The following is a 12,949-nucleotide window of genomic DNA, read 5'->3' as shown; positions in this document are numbered from 1 at the left end:
AGATTTCAGTCAGAGCTGAGTCACTGAGGAAACGCCTCGAGATTCAGACCAAACTTCCTGTTTACAGGAACAATAATCAGAGTTTGTAACATGTTATAAACATGTTTATAACATGTTATAAACATGTTTATAACATGTGTAAGACCTGCATATTATACATGTATGTAACTGTGTTAAATGCTTGTACATGTCGATGATGTGGCTCCTGTTGTACATGTTTTACCTGGCGCTGCCCTGCTTGTACATGTCGATGATGTGGCTCCTGTTGTACATGTTTTACCTGGCGCTGCCCTGCTTGTACATGTCGATGATGTGGCTCCTGTTGTACATATTTTACCTGGCGCTGCCCTGCTTGTACATGTCGATGATGTTTTCCACCAGCAGGTTGCGCTGGAGGCCGTAGACGCCGTGTCGGTCCAGGACGACCTCATGGCGACAGGAAGGGCATCTGAAGCGGCCGCCGGACGAGACGCCGGAGGAGGAGCGCGTGGACAGGTACGGGTTCGACGCCTGGGGGCGGGGCCAGGGGGGGGAGCCGGAGTCAGGGGAGGAGCCGGAGTCAGGGGAGGAGCCGGAGCCAGGGGAGGAGCCGGAGCCAGGGGAGGAGCAAACATAAACTTTATAAACCTGCTGAAGAAATGCTCATAACATTAGCATCTGACTTGCTAACTGTTAGCATTAGCATCTGACAGGCCATCTGTTGGCATCAGAATCTAACAGGTAAACTGCTAGTGCTAGCATCTGACAAGCTAACTGCTAGCAGTAGCATGACCATTAGTTTGACAAGCTACCTGTTAGCATTAGCAACTGACAGGCTAAATGTTAGCATAGCATATCACGGGCTAACTGCTAGCATTAGCATCTGACAGGGTAACTGGTAGCATTAGCGTCTCACTAGCCAACTGTTAGCATTAGCATCTGAGATGCTAATGGTTAGCATTAGCATCTGACTAGCTAGCTGTTAGCATTAGCATGTGACAAGCCAACTGTTAGCATTAGCATCTGACAAGCCAACTGTTAGCATTAGCATCTGACAAGCCAACTGTTAGCATTAGCATCTGACTAGCTAACTGTTAGCATTAGCATCTGAGAAGCCAACTGTTAGCATTAGCATCTGAGAAGCCAACTACTAGCATTAGCATCTGCCTAGCTAACTGTTAGCATTAGCATCGGACTAGCTAACTGTTAGCTTTAGCATCTGACAAGCCAACTGTTAGCATTAGCATCTGACTAGCCAACTGTTAGCATTAGCATCTGACTAGCTAACTGTTAGCATTAGCATCTTACTAGCCAACTGTTAGCATTAGCATCTGACAAGCCAACTGTTAGCATTAGACTAGCCTACTGTTAGCATTAGCATCTGACAAGCCTACTGTTAGCATTAGACTAGCCAACTGCTAGCATTAGCATCTGACAAGCCAACTGTTAGCATTAGCATCTGACTAGCCAACTGTTAGCATTAGCATCTGACAAGCCAATTGTTAGCATTAGACTAGCCAACTGTTAGCATTAGCATCTGACAAGCAAACTGTTAGCATTAGACTAGCCAACTGTGAGCATTAGCATCTGACTAGCCAACTGTTAGCATTAGCATCTGACAAGCCAATTGTTAGCATTAGACTAGCCATCTGTGAGCATTAGCATCTGAGAAGCCAACTGTTAGCACTAGCATCTGAGAAGCAAACTGTTAGCACTAGCATCTGAGAAGCCAACTAGGAGAATAAAACCATGTGACTTCAGTGACAGGTTTTGATTGGTCTGATTTAATCTGATGTCGTTTTATTTATTTTCTATTAAAGCTTCACTTTGAACCTTTTGGTTTAAAACATTCAGCCGTTTTGAGCTCATTTAGAGGTGATTCAGGCCTGGGCTTCACTCTGTGACATCACAAAGTGGTTCAGTAACAGGTAAAACTCTAATACCGACATCTGCAGGAGGAACATTCAACATCTGCAGGAGGAACATTCAACATCTGCAGGAGGAACATTCAACATCTGCAGGAGGAACATTCAACATTTAACAATTCAACAATTAAAATAAAAGAAGAAAAGTGTTGAATTGGTGTTTTCATCGACCTTAAGAAGGCTTTCAGATCACTACAGATCACTATATAGTCCTATATACTCCTATATAGTCCTATATACTCCTATATACTCCTATATAGTCCTATATACTCCTATATACTCCTATATAGTCCTATATACTCCTATATACTCCTATATAGTCCTATATACTCCTATATACTCCTATATACTCCTATATACTCCTATATACTCCTATATACTCCTATATAGTCCTATATACTCCTATATACTCCTATATAGTCCTATATAGTCCTATATACTCCTATATACTCCTATATAGTCCTATATACTCCTCCTATATACTCCTATATACTCCTTTATACTCCTATATACTCCTATATAGTCCTGAATATACACAAACATGGCATCAGAGGTGTTGGTGGCAGTGCAGATCCATGTGTGATTCCCGAGTGTGGGGTGTCCCCCATGGGTCGGTGCTGGGACCTAAACTATTCATATTATATTGAAAGGATTCGCACTTATACCATATACTCTTTATACTATATACTCTGTATATATATCCCTTTAGCTGGAGACTGAGGACACACAAATCCATGATTCCTGAAAAAAAAAGGACCTGGTGGACCTTCAGATGGATCAGATCATGTTCAGCCTCAGACCCAGAGCCGAGAAGCTGCTTTTTATCATCCATCATAAACGAGACAATAGTTATATAGGTATAACTATATATAGGTATAGGTATAGGTATACTTGCCTTTCTGTCATGTGACTATGTTGTTTTGGCGGCCATTTTGCAGTAGAATTACGTAGTACTACAACATGTAAGAATATCTCTACATGACAGACGACTGACTGTGGTATTTGAATGTAGACGAAAACAGTAAAAGCACACGTTTATGTGAAGAAACCAGTGTTTAGGACATTAGCATGCTACTAGTTAGCATTTAGCGGCTCAGCTCTGAGGATACAACATGGGGTCAGAGGTCAGAGCTGTTACTGTAATGTTTCCTCAGTGTTCATACATGTTTATCGTGTTGAAGTCATTGACAGTTGCTAACCGGTAGCATGCTAACGTCTTGAGCAGCTTAAACACTGACTCAGACTGAGACTCTGTTGACATGACAAACTGTAAGAAAATCAGCTTCCTCTTTGATGTGTTCCTTCAGTCTTCAGAGTGGAGCAGATCTTTAGTTTCTTCACATAAACGTGTGTTTTCACTGTTTTCTTCTTGAGCAGTGATTACGAGTAAATAAAAACACCGCTGTCGATCCGTGTCTTTCATTTTCATCCTGAGTACAGATATTGTTACATGTTGTAGTACTGCATAACTCTACTTCGATATTCAAAATGGCCGCCGGAACTGTGCGTGATGTCATTGGAAACGCGTGTATTGTGAGCGACCAAAGGACTGAGAAAATCCTTGATAAATGTTTTTTTTAATTTTGTTTTTATCATTAGTATATGGAAGCCCGTGTCCGCCATGTTCAAATAAAAAGCTCAACAGGAAATCGAAATTACGAGATTTAAATCTCAGAATTTCGAGATTTAAACTGGTAATTTGGAGTTTTTCAGATCGGTGATCAGACGTGGGTACGGCGGGGACAGCGCTGGTGCAGATGTAAACAGTCATGGAGGATTAGCTTCATCGTGTTGTGAACCGGAGCTACAGCAGCTCTGGGACTTTCACAAAGACACAGAAGAGTTTATTTTACCTCAACACCAGGATTAAAAGCAGTGACAAGAAAACGTATTAAAAATGTCTGTGTCCACGATAGGAAAGTGTTTAGGCCTTGATGATGCAGGGCCAAAGCTAATGCTACCATCGATTGCACATGCTAACCAGGCTAACCTAGACTGGCCATTGTCCACCGGCATCGCCCTTTTATCCTGGGGGAGCCCATGGGGGGTCCATAGGACATGGCAGAGGCAAAGAGGCACGAGTTTGCCCCAAAATAGCAGTTGTTTTTCAGGCATGACACGATTCCAAGATCCGGCTCCACAGTTCAGACGCATCAGACAGGAAACAGAACGGCAACAACATCCGGACTTTCAAAGTAAAATAGGGCTGACGTCTGTGATTACGAGTTTTAAAACACAACATTTCGAGTTTAAATCTCAAAATTACGTCTTTTAAAACTCGTAATTTCGAGATTTAAAGTCATAATTTTGTGTTTTAAACAGTAATTTCGGCTTTATTTTGTAACATGGTGGAAACGGGCTTCCATGTTGGTACGACCATGAACCATGACAGAGTCTCACTGAGGACAAGGCTGGGAAATGTTTTTGTTTTCCCTTCGACTTTCCTAAACACATCATCTTCACGTTCAGACAGGACTGTGAGGAAGGGCATCCGGCTCACCTGGAACACGTCGTTGGCACACTTCCGGCACAGGTTGTGTTGGCACGGCAGGATCACCACGGGCTTCTGGAACATCTCCAGGCAGATGGGGCAGACCAGCTGCTTCTCCAGGGAGTCCATCCTCCAGCCAGGGCCGGGGACCAGGACCAGGGACCAAACCAGGGACCAAACCAGGGACCAGGACCAGAGACCAGGACCAGGACCAGGGACCAGGGACCAGGACCAGGGACCAAACCAGGGACCAAACCAGGGACCAGGACCAGAGACCAGAGACCAGGACCAGGACCAGGGACCAGGACCAGGGACCAAACCAGGGACCAGACCAGGACTAATGTAGACCCGAGGGCGGCTTCGGGGCCTGTCCCGGACCTAAAGCAGGACTGAAGTGTCTGGAGGGACGGGGGGGGGGCTGAGTCTGAGCTGTTTTTAGAGCTGGCCCCGCCCCCTCCTCTCCGTCTCCAGGGAAACGTGCCCTTTTAAGGTCCCAGGTCACGCGGCCCGGCGAGCCACAAGGACAGCTGCAGGGGCTGATGGGAAATGTAGGCGCCTCGGGTTACAGGCCCTGTCACATGACCCACTGCACCAATCACAGACGAGGAGGACGATGATGTCACAGTCAGAGGGAAGGGGGGGGGGGGGGGGGCTCAAGTGCCAGGATGTGTCGTCATCACTCCAGACTCTCAATGATCCAGGCTGTTCTTCATTCAGGTCAAATCCATGTCAAATAAAACAGATCTCAGTGACCTCTGACCTTTGTTTCTGGAGTTTTTATACCATTGTTGTTGCTCATTTGTCATGTCTTTGTTTACGTCTCGTTTTTTAGATTTGGGTAAAGCCGAACTACAGATAATGTGCGGTGTTAAAGTGGGGTTAGCCAAAACATCTGCAATAGGGCCCGTTCTACAGAGCCCAGTTTAAAAGTGAGGCGGAGCTAAACCCGGTGACCAGACACTTGTTCCAGTGGTTCTGTCTGAGGGCCTCGATGACGCACAGAGAAAGCTAATGCTAAGCTAAACCTCGAGTCATCGCGTGGAAACCAGAAATATGCACAAATAAAGTCAATAAAAGCACCACACACATAAAGAACTGTTTATGATGATCACACACGGAGCCAGGCTTGTTGATTTGGAAGTTTATCGGCTTGTTGCACAATGTGGCTACGCTAGTTCCTCTGAGCTGAAGCTGTGGGCGCCAGTACTTCCTGTTTGTGTTCATTTCCATTAAGATGAGCTCAGACCAGTGAGTTTCTGGTAGAAATATTTCCATAGAGACGTTTATGTTTGTGAGGATCAGGGAGTTTGTCTTGAAGCTAAAGGCTAATTTAACCTCTTAACTCCCGCCTGAACCGAGAGGATCTTTTTTCCTCACGTCAGATTTTTTTTCCATCATTTTTTTGTCGGATGTTCGCCTCATTTTTGTTGCTTTTTTGTCATTTTTTTGTCAATTTTTTTTCACATTTTTGCTATTTTTTTTTGTCACATTTAGTCAAATCTGTGTCATATTTTTGTCATTTTTTCCGTCAATTTTTTGTCAATTTCTTGTGACATTTTTGCCACTTTTTCATCAATTTTTCGTCCCTTTTTTGTCAATGTTTTCTCACTTTTTTGTCACATTTCCATCATTGTTTTCGTCTCAGTTCTGTCGCTATTTTCTCCCCTTTTTTCCAGAAGCTTTTGGATTTGGGGTAAAGCCAAACTGGAGAAACTGTGCTCGGTTCAGGCGGGAGTTAAGGGGTTAATGCATTACACAATTTGAAATAGTGCCTTTTTATGTTTATTTTTTTTTATAGCATGTTAGCCTTTAGCTTCAAAACAAACTATCAATCCTTTATGATCACAGGCGTCTCCTCTGAACTCGTTACATCATGATTTGAACACAGAAAATGATCATCGACCGGGAACTCCCCGCCCACAACGTCATCTGTAGACAATGTGATTGTTATTCCAGGAAAAGAACACAGACAGGAAGTACTGGCGCTCACAACTTCAGGTCAAAGGAACTAGCATAGCCGTTCTGTGCAACAAGCCAATTGCTCACATTTCATCTACAGTGAGTCGTAGCCGAGTGGTTTCTCCCGGAGCTAAGGCACTATTAGCCGCGCCAAGCTAACAACCTTCACCTTCACAACATTCATTGAAAACAGGCAGCATATTATGCACAAATAACGTCAATAAAGCAGCAACTACTGTAAGCAGCCTTTACGATGATCACACAATGAGCCTGGCTTTACACATGTGTGGTTTATTACAGACTTTTCATCAACAATGAGCTGTAGTCGATTATAACAAGCTAACGGGTAACCTCGAAAAACCATTGTCCACCTGCACAGATAATGTCTGGGCTCCTGCAGATCCTGGGGTCGTCCATGGGGGTATAGTTACAGATCCATAGGGCATGGCAGGAGCAAAGAGCGACTAGAGCAGGGGCAGGCAACATCAGGCCCGGGGGCCAAATCCGGCCCTCCAGTACAGAACCTCTGGCCTTATTATGCAAATCAGATCAAATACCTGTTAAAGTATCTAAAAATGTGAGAAATAGTGTCCGTACTTTAGAAATGTCCCACTTGGTCATTTTATATCATGTAAAAAGTGGGTCGTGAGTCTAAAGGGAACTTTTATTCAATATTTTCCATCTGAAAGAGCATGGGAACACTTAACACAGAGTTGGTTAAAATGTCTGTTATTGGGTTGTTTTGATCATAACTTCAGTCTTGTTCAACAAAAACCTGTGGAAAATACAATATTTTATACGACATGACACGACATGACAAATGACAGTTTTGTTTGGGGGGGGGGTTGTTCATCCTGGGGTAATGCTGGGTCCTGAAGCCACTGAAGAACCACTGATGTAAAACATTGATTTGTGCAGAAAAAAGTTCTTTACTTTCGGCTACAGTGGTGAGGTTCGGCCCCTGGTGTTTCGGCCTCCACGACGCAAACTTGCCCCCCCCTGGACTAAAAAAAACGTATTTTTCAGGCCAGAGCCCCTTCCAAGCGTCCGGTGTGGAAGGTTCGTCTCCAGATCATATCCTGTGTGGCCATTGTTCACGAAGTGATAAACAGCAGCTCCTTTCCAACAGTAAAATGGAGATAAACATATATTTAATGACTACAGAGCGATCTCGCTTCTGCTGCAATTCTACAAGAGTTTGGAAAAGTTATTTGTAATTAGGCTCCACACTTTTGTTGAGAAATACAGTTTGTTAAGTGAACCGATGGACGACAACAGCATCATGGCTCTGGTGGAGGGCGTGGCCACAGCAGCAGTGAATCTGCAGTGGGTGTTTTCATCCATCTGAGCCTTCGACACCACAGACACACAAGGCTCGGTGTCAGGGGACCTGCTCATGCCTGGCTGGAAAGTTATCTCAGCAACAGAGACCGATATGTACATATACACGACTCTGAAAAAAACTAATTACACATGGGGTCCCACAAGGCTCTATTTGGGGTCCAAACTGTTTTTAATGTATATCAATGATGTTTGTGAAGCTTTGGTAAACTGTGTATTATCTGCGGATGATCTGAGCCTGTGCTGCTCTGGAAGGACCTGAAACAGACGAGCTCACAGTCCTGAAACTATGGTCTGATCTGAACAAACTCTCAATGAATCTAAATAAAATATATGATACATACATATGTATCATACATATATGATACATATGTATGTATCATACATATATGATACATACAGAAATTAAACGAGTTCATGCAAATACATTTTTAGGAGTGACCATTGATGGTAAACTTGAATGGAAATCGCATATAAGTAAATTAAAAACAAAATTAGCAAAAACCATTGCTGTAATTGGCAAATTGAAAACTGTACTCGATAAAAAATCTCTTCTATGACTGTATAACTCCCTCATACTTCCTTACCTAAACTATGGCCTGGAAATATGGGGAAACAATTATAAAACCAATACTCATCCTATTTTCCTAAAAAAAAATTATCACTAAAGCAGATTTCTACCTCTGTAGAGCTGAGCCGACTGAAAATCCATGATCTTGTTGATCTAAACACATTAGTAATAGTGTAAAAAACAAATCATAATCTTCTCCCTCCTCCAGGAGCTTTTTGAACACAGGAAAAGTCAGGATAACCTCCGAGGAACTGCTGTTTTCAAAAAGAACAAAAAGAGTGGATGTGTTTCTGTGAGAGGAGTTAATCTGTGGAAGATCAGTTCAAAACTGTTAAAACAGTCAAAGCTTCAAAAGTTATTTAACCCCTTAACTCCCACCTGAACCGAGCACATTTTCTCCAGCTTTACCCCAATCCAAAAGCTGTGAAAATAGCAACAAAACTGAGACGAAAACAATGATGGAAATGTGACAAAAATGTGAGATGAATGATGATGAGATTGATGAAAAAGTGGCAAAAAATGACAAAAAAAGACAAAAATTTGATTTAAAAAAAAATGGATGAAAAAATGACACAAAAAATGACAAAAAAGTTACTAATATGAGTTGAATACCAACAAAAAAATGATGGAAAACAATGTGATGACGTGAGGAAACAGATCCTCTCGGTTCAGGCGGGAGTTCAGAGGTTAAAGCTGCTAAAATTCAAGAATACATAAGCTTAGGATGAATAAAGTAAAAAACAAATAAAAAATAATATTTAGTTTCAACTAAATGAACATAAACATATTTGTTGGAATATTGACATGTATGTGACTAACTCCAGACACAGGATTATTTCTCTTCTGTTTGACTCTTGATGTTGTTCATTATTAATGTTTTTGTTTTTTCTGTAACTGGGTGAGTTTCAGCCTCAACGCTGTCGGTCACGTCGTTCACCAAGAAGTGGAAATGTTTTTACGTCTAAAGGAATGAACTGAATAAAACTACTACTACTACTACTACTACTACTACTACTACTACTACTACTACTGCATTCATTGCATCTGAGCCGTGGGTGCGTCTCGGGTTCGTGTTCCCACAGTCTCCTTAATGACGGTTTATCTCAGACTTAAACGTGTTTGACACAAAACAGCGGCGTTTACGTCTCTCACAGAGGCCACGCCCCCGAGCACACAGGCCACGCCCCCGAGCACAGAGGCCACGCCCCCCTAAAGATACCTGCTCTTTGAGGGGGGGGGGGTTTAAAGGAGAGAGGGTCAGACGGAGTGAGAGGAGACGCCTCACACGCCAGCACAGGTGAGTCCAGCACAACACACGCTTACAGAAACACGCTTACAGAAACACGCTACAGAAACACGCTACAGAAACACGCTACAGAACACGCTACAGAACACGCTACAGAACACGCTACAGAACACGCTACAGAAACACGCTAAAGAACACGCCACAGAACACGCTCTAACCCCCACCTTCAAGCACATTTTCTCCAACAAAAACATGTATAACGGAGTCCAGGCGGGGTCAAAGGTTAAGGAGACACTCAGGCTCGAACCTTCAGGGAACTGTAAAAGAATCTGATGCTTTAATGATTTTTTTCCGATGCTTTTTTTCCGATATTTCTCCGATACTTTTTTCCAATACTTTAACGATACTTTTTTTCCAATACTTTTTTCCGATACTTTTTTCCGATGCTTTTTTTCCGATGCTTTTTTCCCGATACTTTTTTCCGATACTTTTTTTCCGATATTTCTCCGATACTTTTTTTCCGATACCTTTTTCCGATACTTTTTTTCCGATATTTCTTTCCGATACTTTTTTTCCAATACTTTTTTCCGATATTTCTTTCCGATACTTCTTTCCGATACTTTTTTCCGATACTTTAACGATACTTTTTTTCCGATACTTTTTTCCCGATACTTTTTTCCGATACTTTTTTCCGATACTTTTTTCCGATACTTCTTTCCGATACTTTTTTCCGATACTTTAACGATAATTTTTTTCCGATACTTTTTTCCGATACTTTTTTCCAATGCTTTTTTTCCGATACTTTTTTCCGATATTTCTTTCCGATACTTTTTTCCGATACTTTTTTCCGATACTTTTTTCCGATACTTTTTTCCGATATTTCTTTCCGATACTTTTTTCCGATATTTCTTTCCGATACTTTTTTCCGATACTTTTTTTCCCGATACTTTTTTCCGGAACTTTAACGATTCTTTTTTTTCGATACTTAAAACGATCATGTTTTTAAGCATCGGCTTCATGTCAGAAAAATGTGGAGGAAAAGAAGAAACAAAGTGAGGGAAATAAAATAACAAAGTGACTCCTGAGCCGGTTTGGCTTTACCTCAATCTAAGAAAGCTTAAAAAAGCCACAAAACAGCAACAGAAACATGACAAAACATGGAGAAAACATGGGGGAAAAGATGAAGAAGGTCTTAGCTTTCAAATGAGGTCTTTTAGATTTGGGTAAAGTGGAACTGGAGAAAACAAGAGGTTCACCCCGTCCTGGACCCACAGAGATCAAACACAAACATCTGGATCTGTTATGAAACATATGTCTGTGAGCTGTAACTGTGCTGCCTTCAAAATAAAACAGTCTGTGAGCTGTATCTGTGCTGCCTTCAAAATAAAACAGTCTGTGAGCTGTATCTGTGCTGCCTTCAAAATAAAACAGTCTGTGAGCTCTGACTGTGCTGCCTTCAAAATAAAAGCAGCTGAAGTGCAGACTCCTGATGTTTAAATGTGATGAAACATTTGCACAAACAGAAACGGATACTTTGTCATCATGTACTGGAGTAGAAGTATGAGCTCCATGTACTGGAGTCCCTGTGAGCACCTGTGAGTCCCTGTGAGTACCTGTGAGCACCTGTGAGTCCCTGTGAGCACCTGTGAGTCCCTGTGAGCACCTGTGAGTACCTGTGAGCACCTGTGAGTCCCTGTGAGTCCCTGTGAGTCCCTGTGAGTACCTGTGAGTCCCTGTGAGTCCCTGTGAGTCCCTGTGAGTCCCTGTGAGTACCTGTGAGTCCCTGTGAGTCCCTGTGAGTCCCTGTGAGTACCTGTGAGCACCTGTGAGCACCTGTGAGTCCCCCTGAGTACCTGTGTCTGTGTAACCTGAGGCTCTGGGAGCAGGTTTGGGTAAAGCCTCTTTAATCCAGAGCTGATCCAGGATCAGACGTTTCCCACAAACACAGGTTTGTTCTGGAGGAAACAAACAGTGAAACATCATCAGGATCAGGCGTTTCCTCAAACGGAGACGTGAAAATAAGAAACAAATAAGAAACAAATCCTCAAACTGAGATTCAACAACACCATGAACCAAACCTCTGTCAGAGCCGTGGGGGCTTGTTTTGGTCAGGGGGGGCTGAGGGGGGGGGGGGGCTGAGGGACAGACAAATGCTTTTTCTGAGCTTATATATTATCATCCGGCTCTTCACAGCGTAAGCAGAAGCTCCGTTGATTTGAATGGGATTTCCCAACGTTCTCCCGGTCATTATTTTCTGATAAAGCACGTCTGAGTTGGTGTTTTCATATCACTCCTCACGTACGTAGCAGCGACACTATCTGTCCCGTCACTGAGAGAGAAGTCGGGGAATCGTGAGTCTGACTTTAAGATTCACCACCTCCTCCAACTGCACCTTCAGCTAAGTAGCTAGGTTAGCTACTAGCCTTGCTGCTTCTAGCCAAGCCAAACGTTGCCGAGCAACGCGCAAACGTTTGGGAACTATTTGTGGCGGAAGTCTTTAAATAAACCTTTGACCTTCATAAAAGTGTACGACGTTTATGTTGTGTGTGTTCAGTTGCAAATGGCCGAATAATAATCGGATAATGTAAAGAACATATAGCACCTTCAGGGCGAAACAAGACCGTCCTGAAGGAGCTTATTTTCCCGATAATGACCAGCGTTCTATACATTATCCGCTTATTTTCTATTTAATAATAATATATACATATATGTGATAAACAAACCATCCACCAGGGGGGGCTGCAGCACCCTCAGCACCCTGGGTTCCCACGGCCTGGAACTCCGTCCATTCATGTTCTTCCTCTGTATCCCCGATCCACACACACCTCCCCCAGCTGCTCTGGGGGAGGTGTGTGTGGGGGGGGGCCTCCTGGAACAACTCCCGCGGGCGACCAGGAGGTATCCGGAACAGATGCTCAGGCCCATAGTCACAGGCTCCTCCTCCTCAGGCCCATAGTCACAGGCTCCTCCTCTTCTTGTTTGCAGATGTTTGTGAAGCTGAAGGAGCTCCGCCCTCGCTCTGACAGGTAAGTCAGAGGCCCCTCCCCTTCCTCCTGTTATCGATGATGTCATAAAGAGGCCCCTCCCCTCCTCCTGTTGTCGATGATGTCATAATGAGGCCCCTCCCCTTCCTCCTGTTATCGATGATGTCATAAAGAGGCCCCTCCCCTTCCTCCTATTATCGATGATGTCATAAACTCGTCTCCATGACAGGACCGAGGATGACGATGGTGATGAAGGTCTGCAGTGGAGCCCCGCCCCTCAGGGAGACCACGCCCCGCCTCCGGAGCAGAGGGAGGAGCTACTGAGGAGCCTCGCCCACGGTGAGGCCAGATTAACATAACTCCTCCCCCTCTGAAGTTAACTCCTCCCTCTCTGAAGTTAGCTCCTCCCTCTCTGAAGTTAGCTCCTCCCTCTCTGAAGTTAACTCCTCCCTC

The 12,949-nt window shown here is 43.6% G+C and overlaps 2 protein-coding genes across 2 annotated transcripts in view; one reads left to right on the top strand and one right to left on the bottom strand.

Moving 5' to 3' along the window:
* Window positions 1-284: 284 nt before the first annotated feature.
* LOC306982625 (tripartite motif-containing protein 54-like) lies at window positions 285-4,552 on the bottom strand. Its single transcript, XM_079583093.1, has 2 exons — window positions 4,405-4,552; window positions 285-510 (listed from the first exon to the last, which is right to left on the bottom strand). Exons 1-2 carry the CDS (start codon window positions 4,522-4,524, stop codon window positions 334-336), a joined length of 297 nt encoding a protein of 98 aa, XP_079439219.1. The 5' UTR covers window positions 4,525-4,552; the 3' UTR covers window positions 285-333.
* A 3,066-nt stretch (window positions 4,553-7,618) lies between these two features.
* The window catches only part of LOC306982630 (anion exchange protein 2-like), a gene marked incomplete at both ends in the record, with an annotated part of 28,867 nt that continues 23,536 nt past the window's right edge, over window positions 7,619-12,949 (top strand). Inside the window, 3 exons of the mRNA XM_079583098.1 lie at window positions 7,619-7,684; window positions 12,498-12,538; window positions 12,726-12,835. Coding sequence (XP_079439224.1) covers window positions 7,619-7,684; window positions 12,498-12,538; window positions 12,726-12,835 — 217 coding nt within the window. The remainder of the gene's footprint in view (window positions 7,685-12,497; window positions 12,539-12,725; window positions 12,836-12,949) is intronic.

Source organism: Gobius niger, assembly GCF_951799975.1.
Source record: "Gobius niger genome assembly, contig: SCAFFOLD_46, whole genome shotgun sequence".
NCBI lineage: Eukaryota > Metazoa > Chordata > Actinopteri > Gobiiformes > Gobiidae > Gobius > Gobius niger.
This window is presented reverse-complemented; position numbering and strand designations above follow the sequence as displayed.

Coding starts and splice junctions, on each gene's coding strand:
- LOC306982625 (XM_079583093.1), bottom strand. CDS start 4,524: ATGGACTCCCTGGAGAAGCAGCTGGTCTGCCCCATCTGCCTGGAGATG. Junction 511..4,404: donor GTGCCAACGACGTGTTCCAG/GTGAGCCGGATG, acceptor CCCCGCCCCCAG/GCGTCGAACCCGTACCTGTC.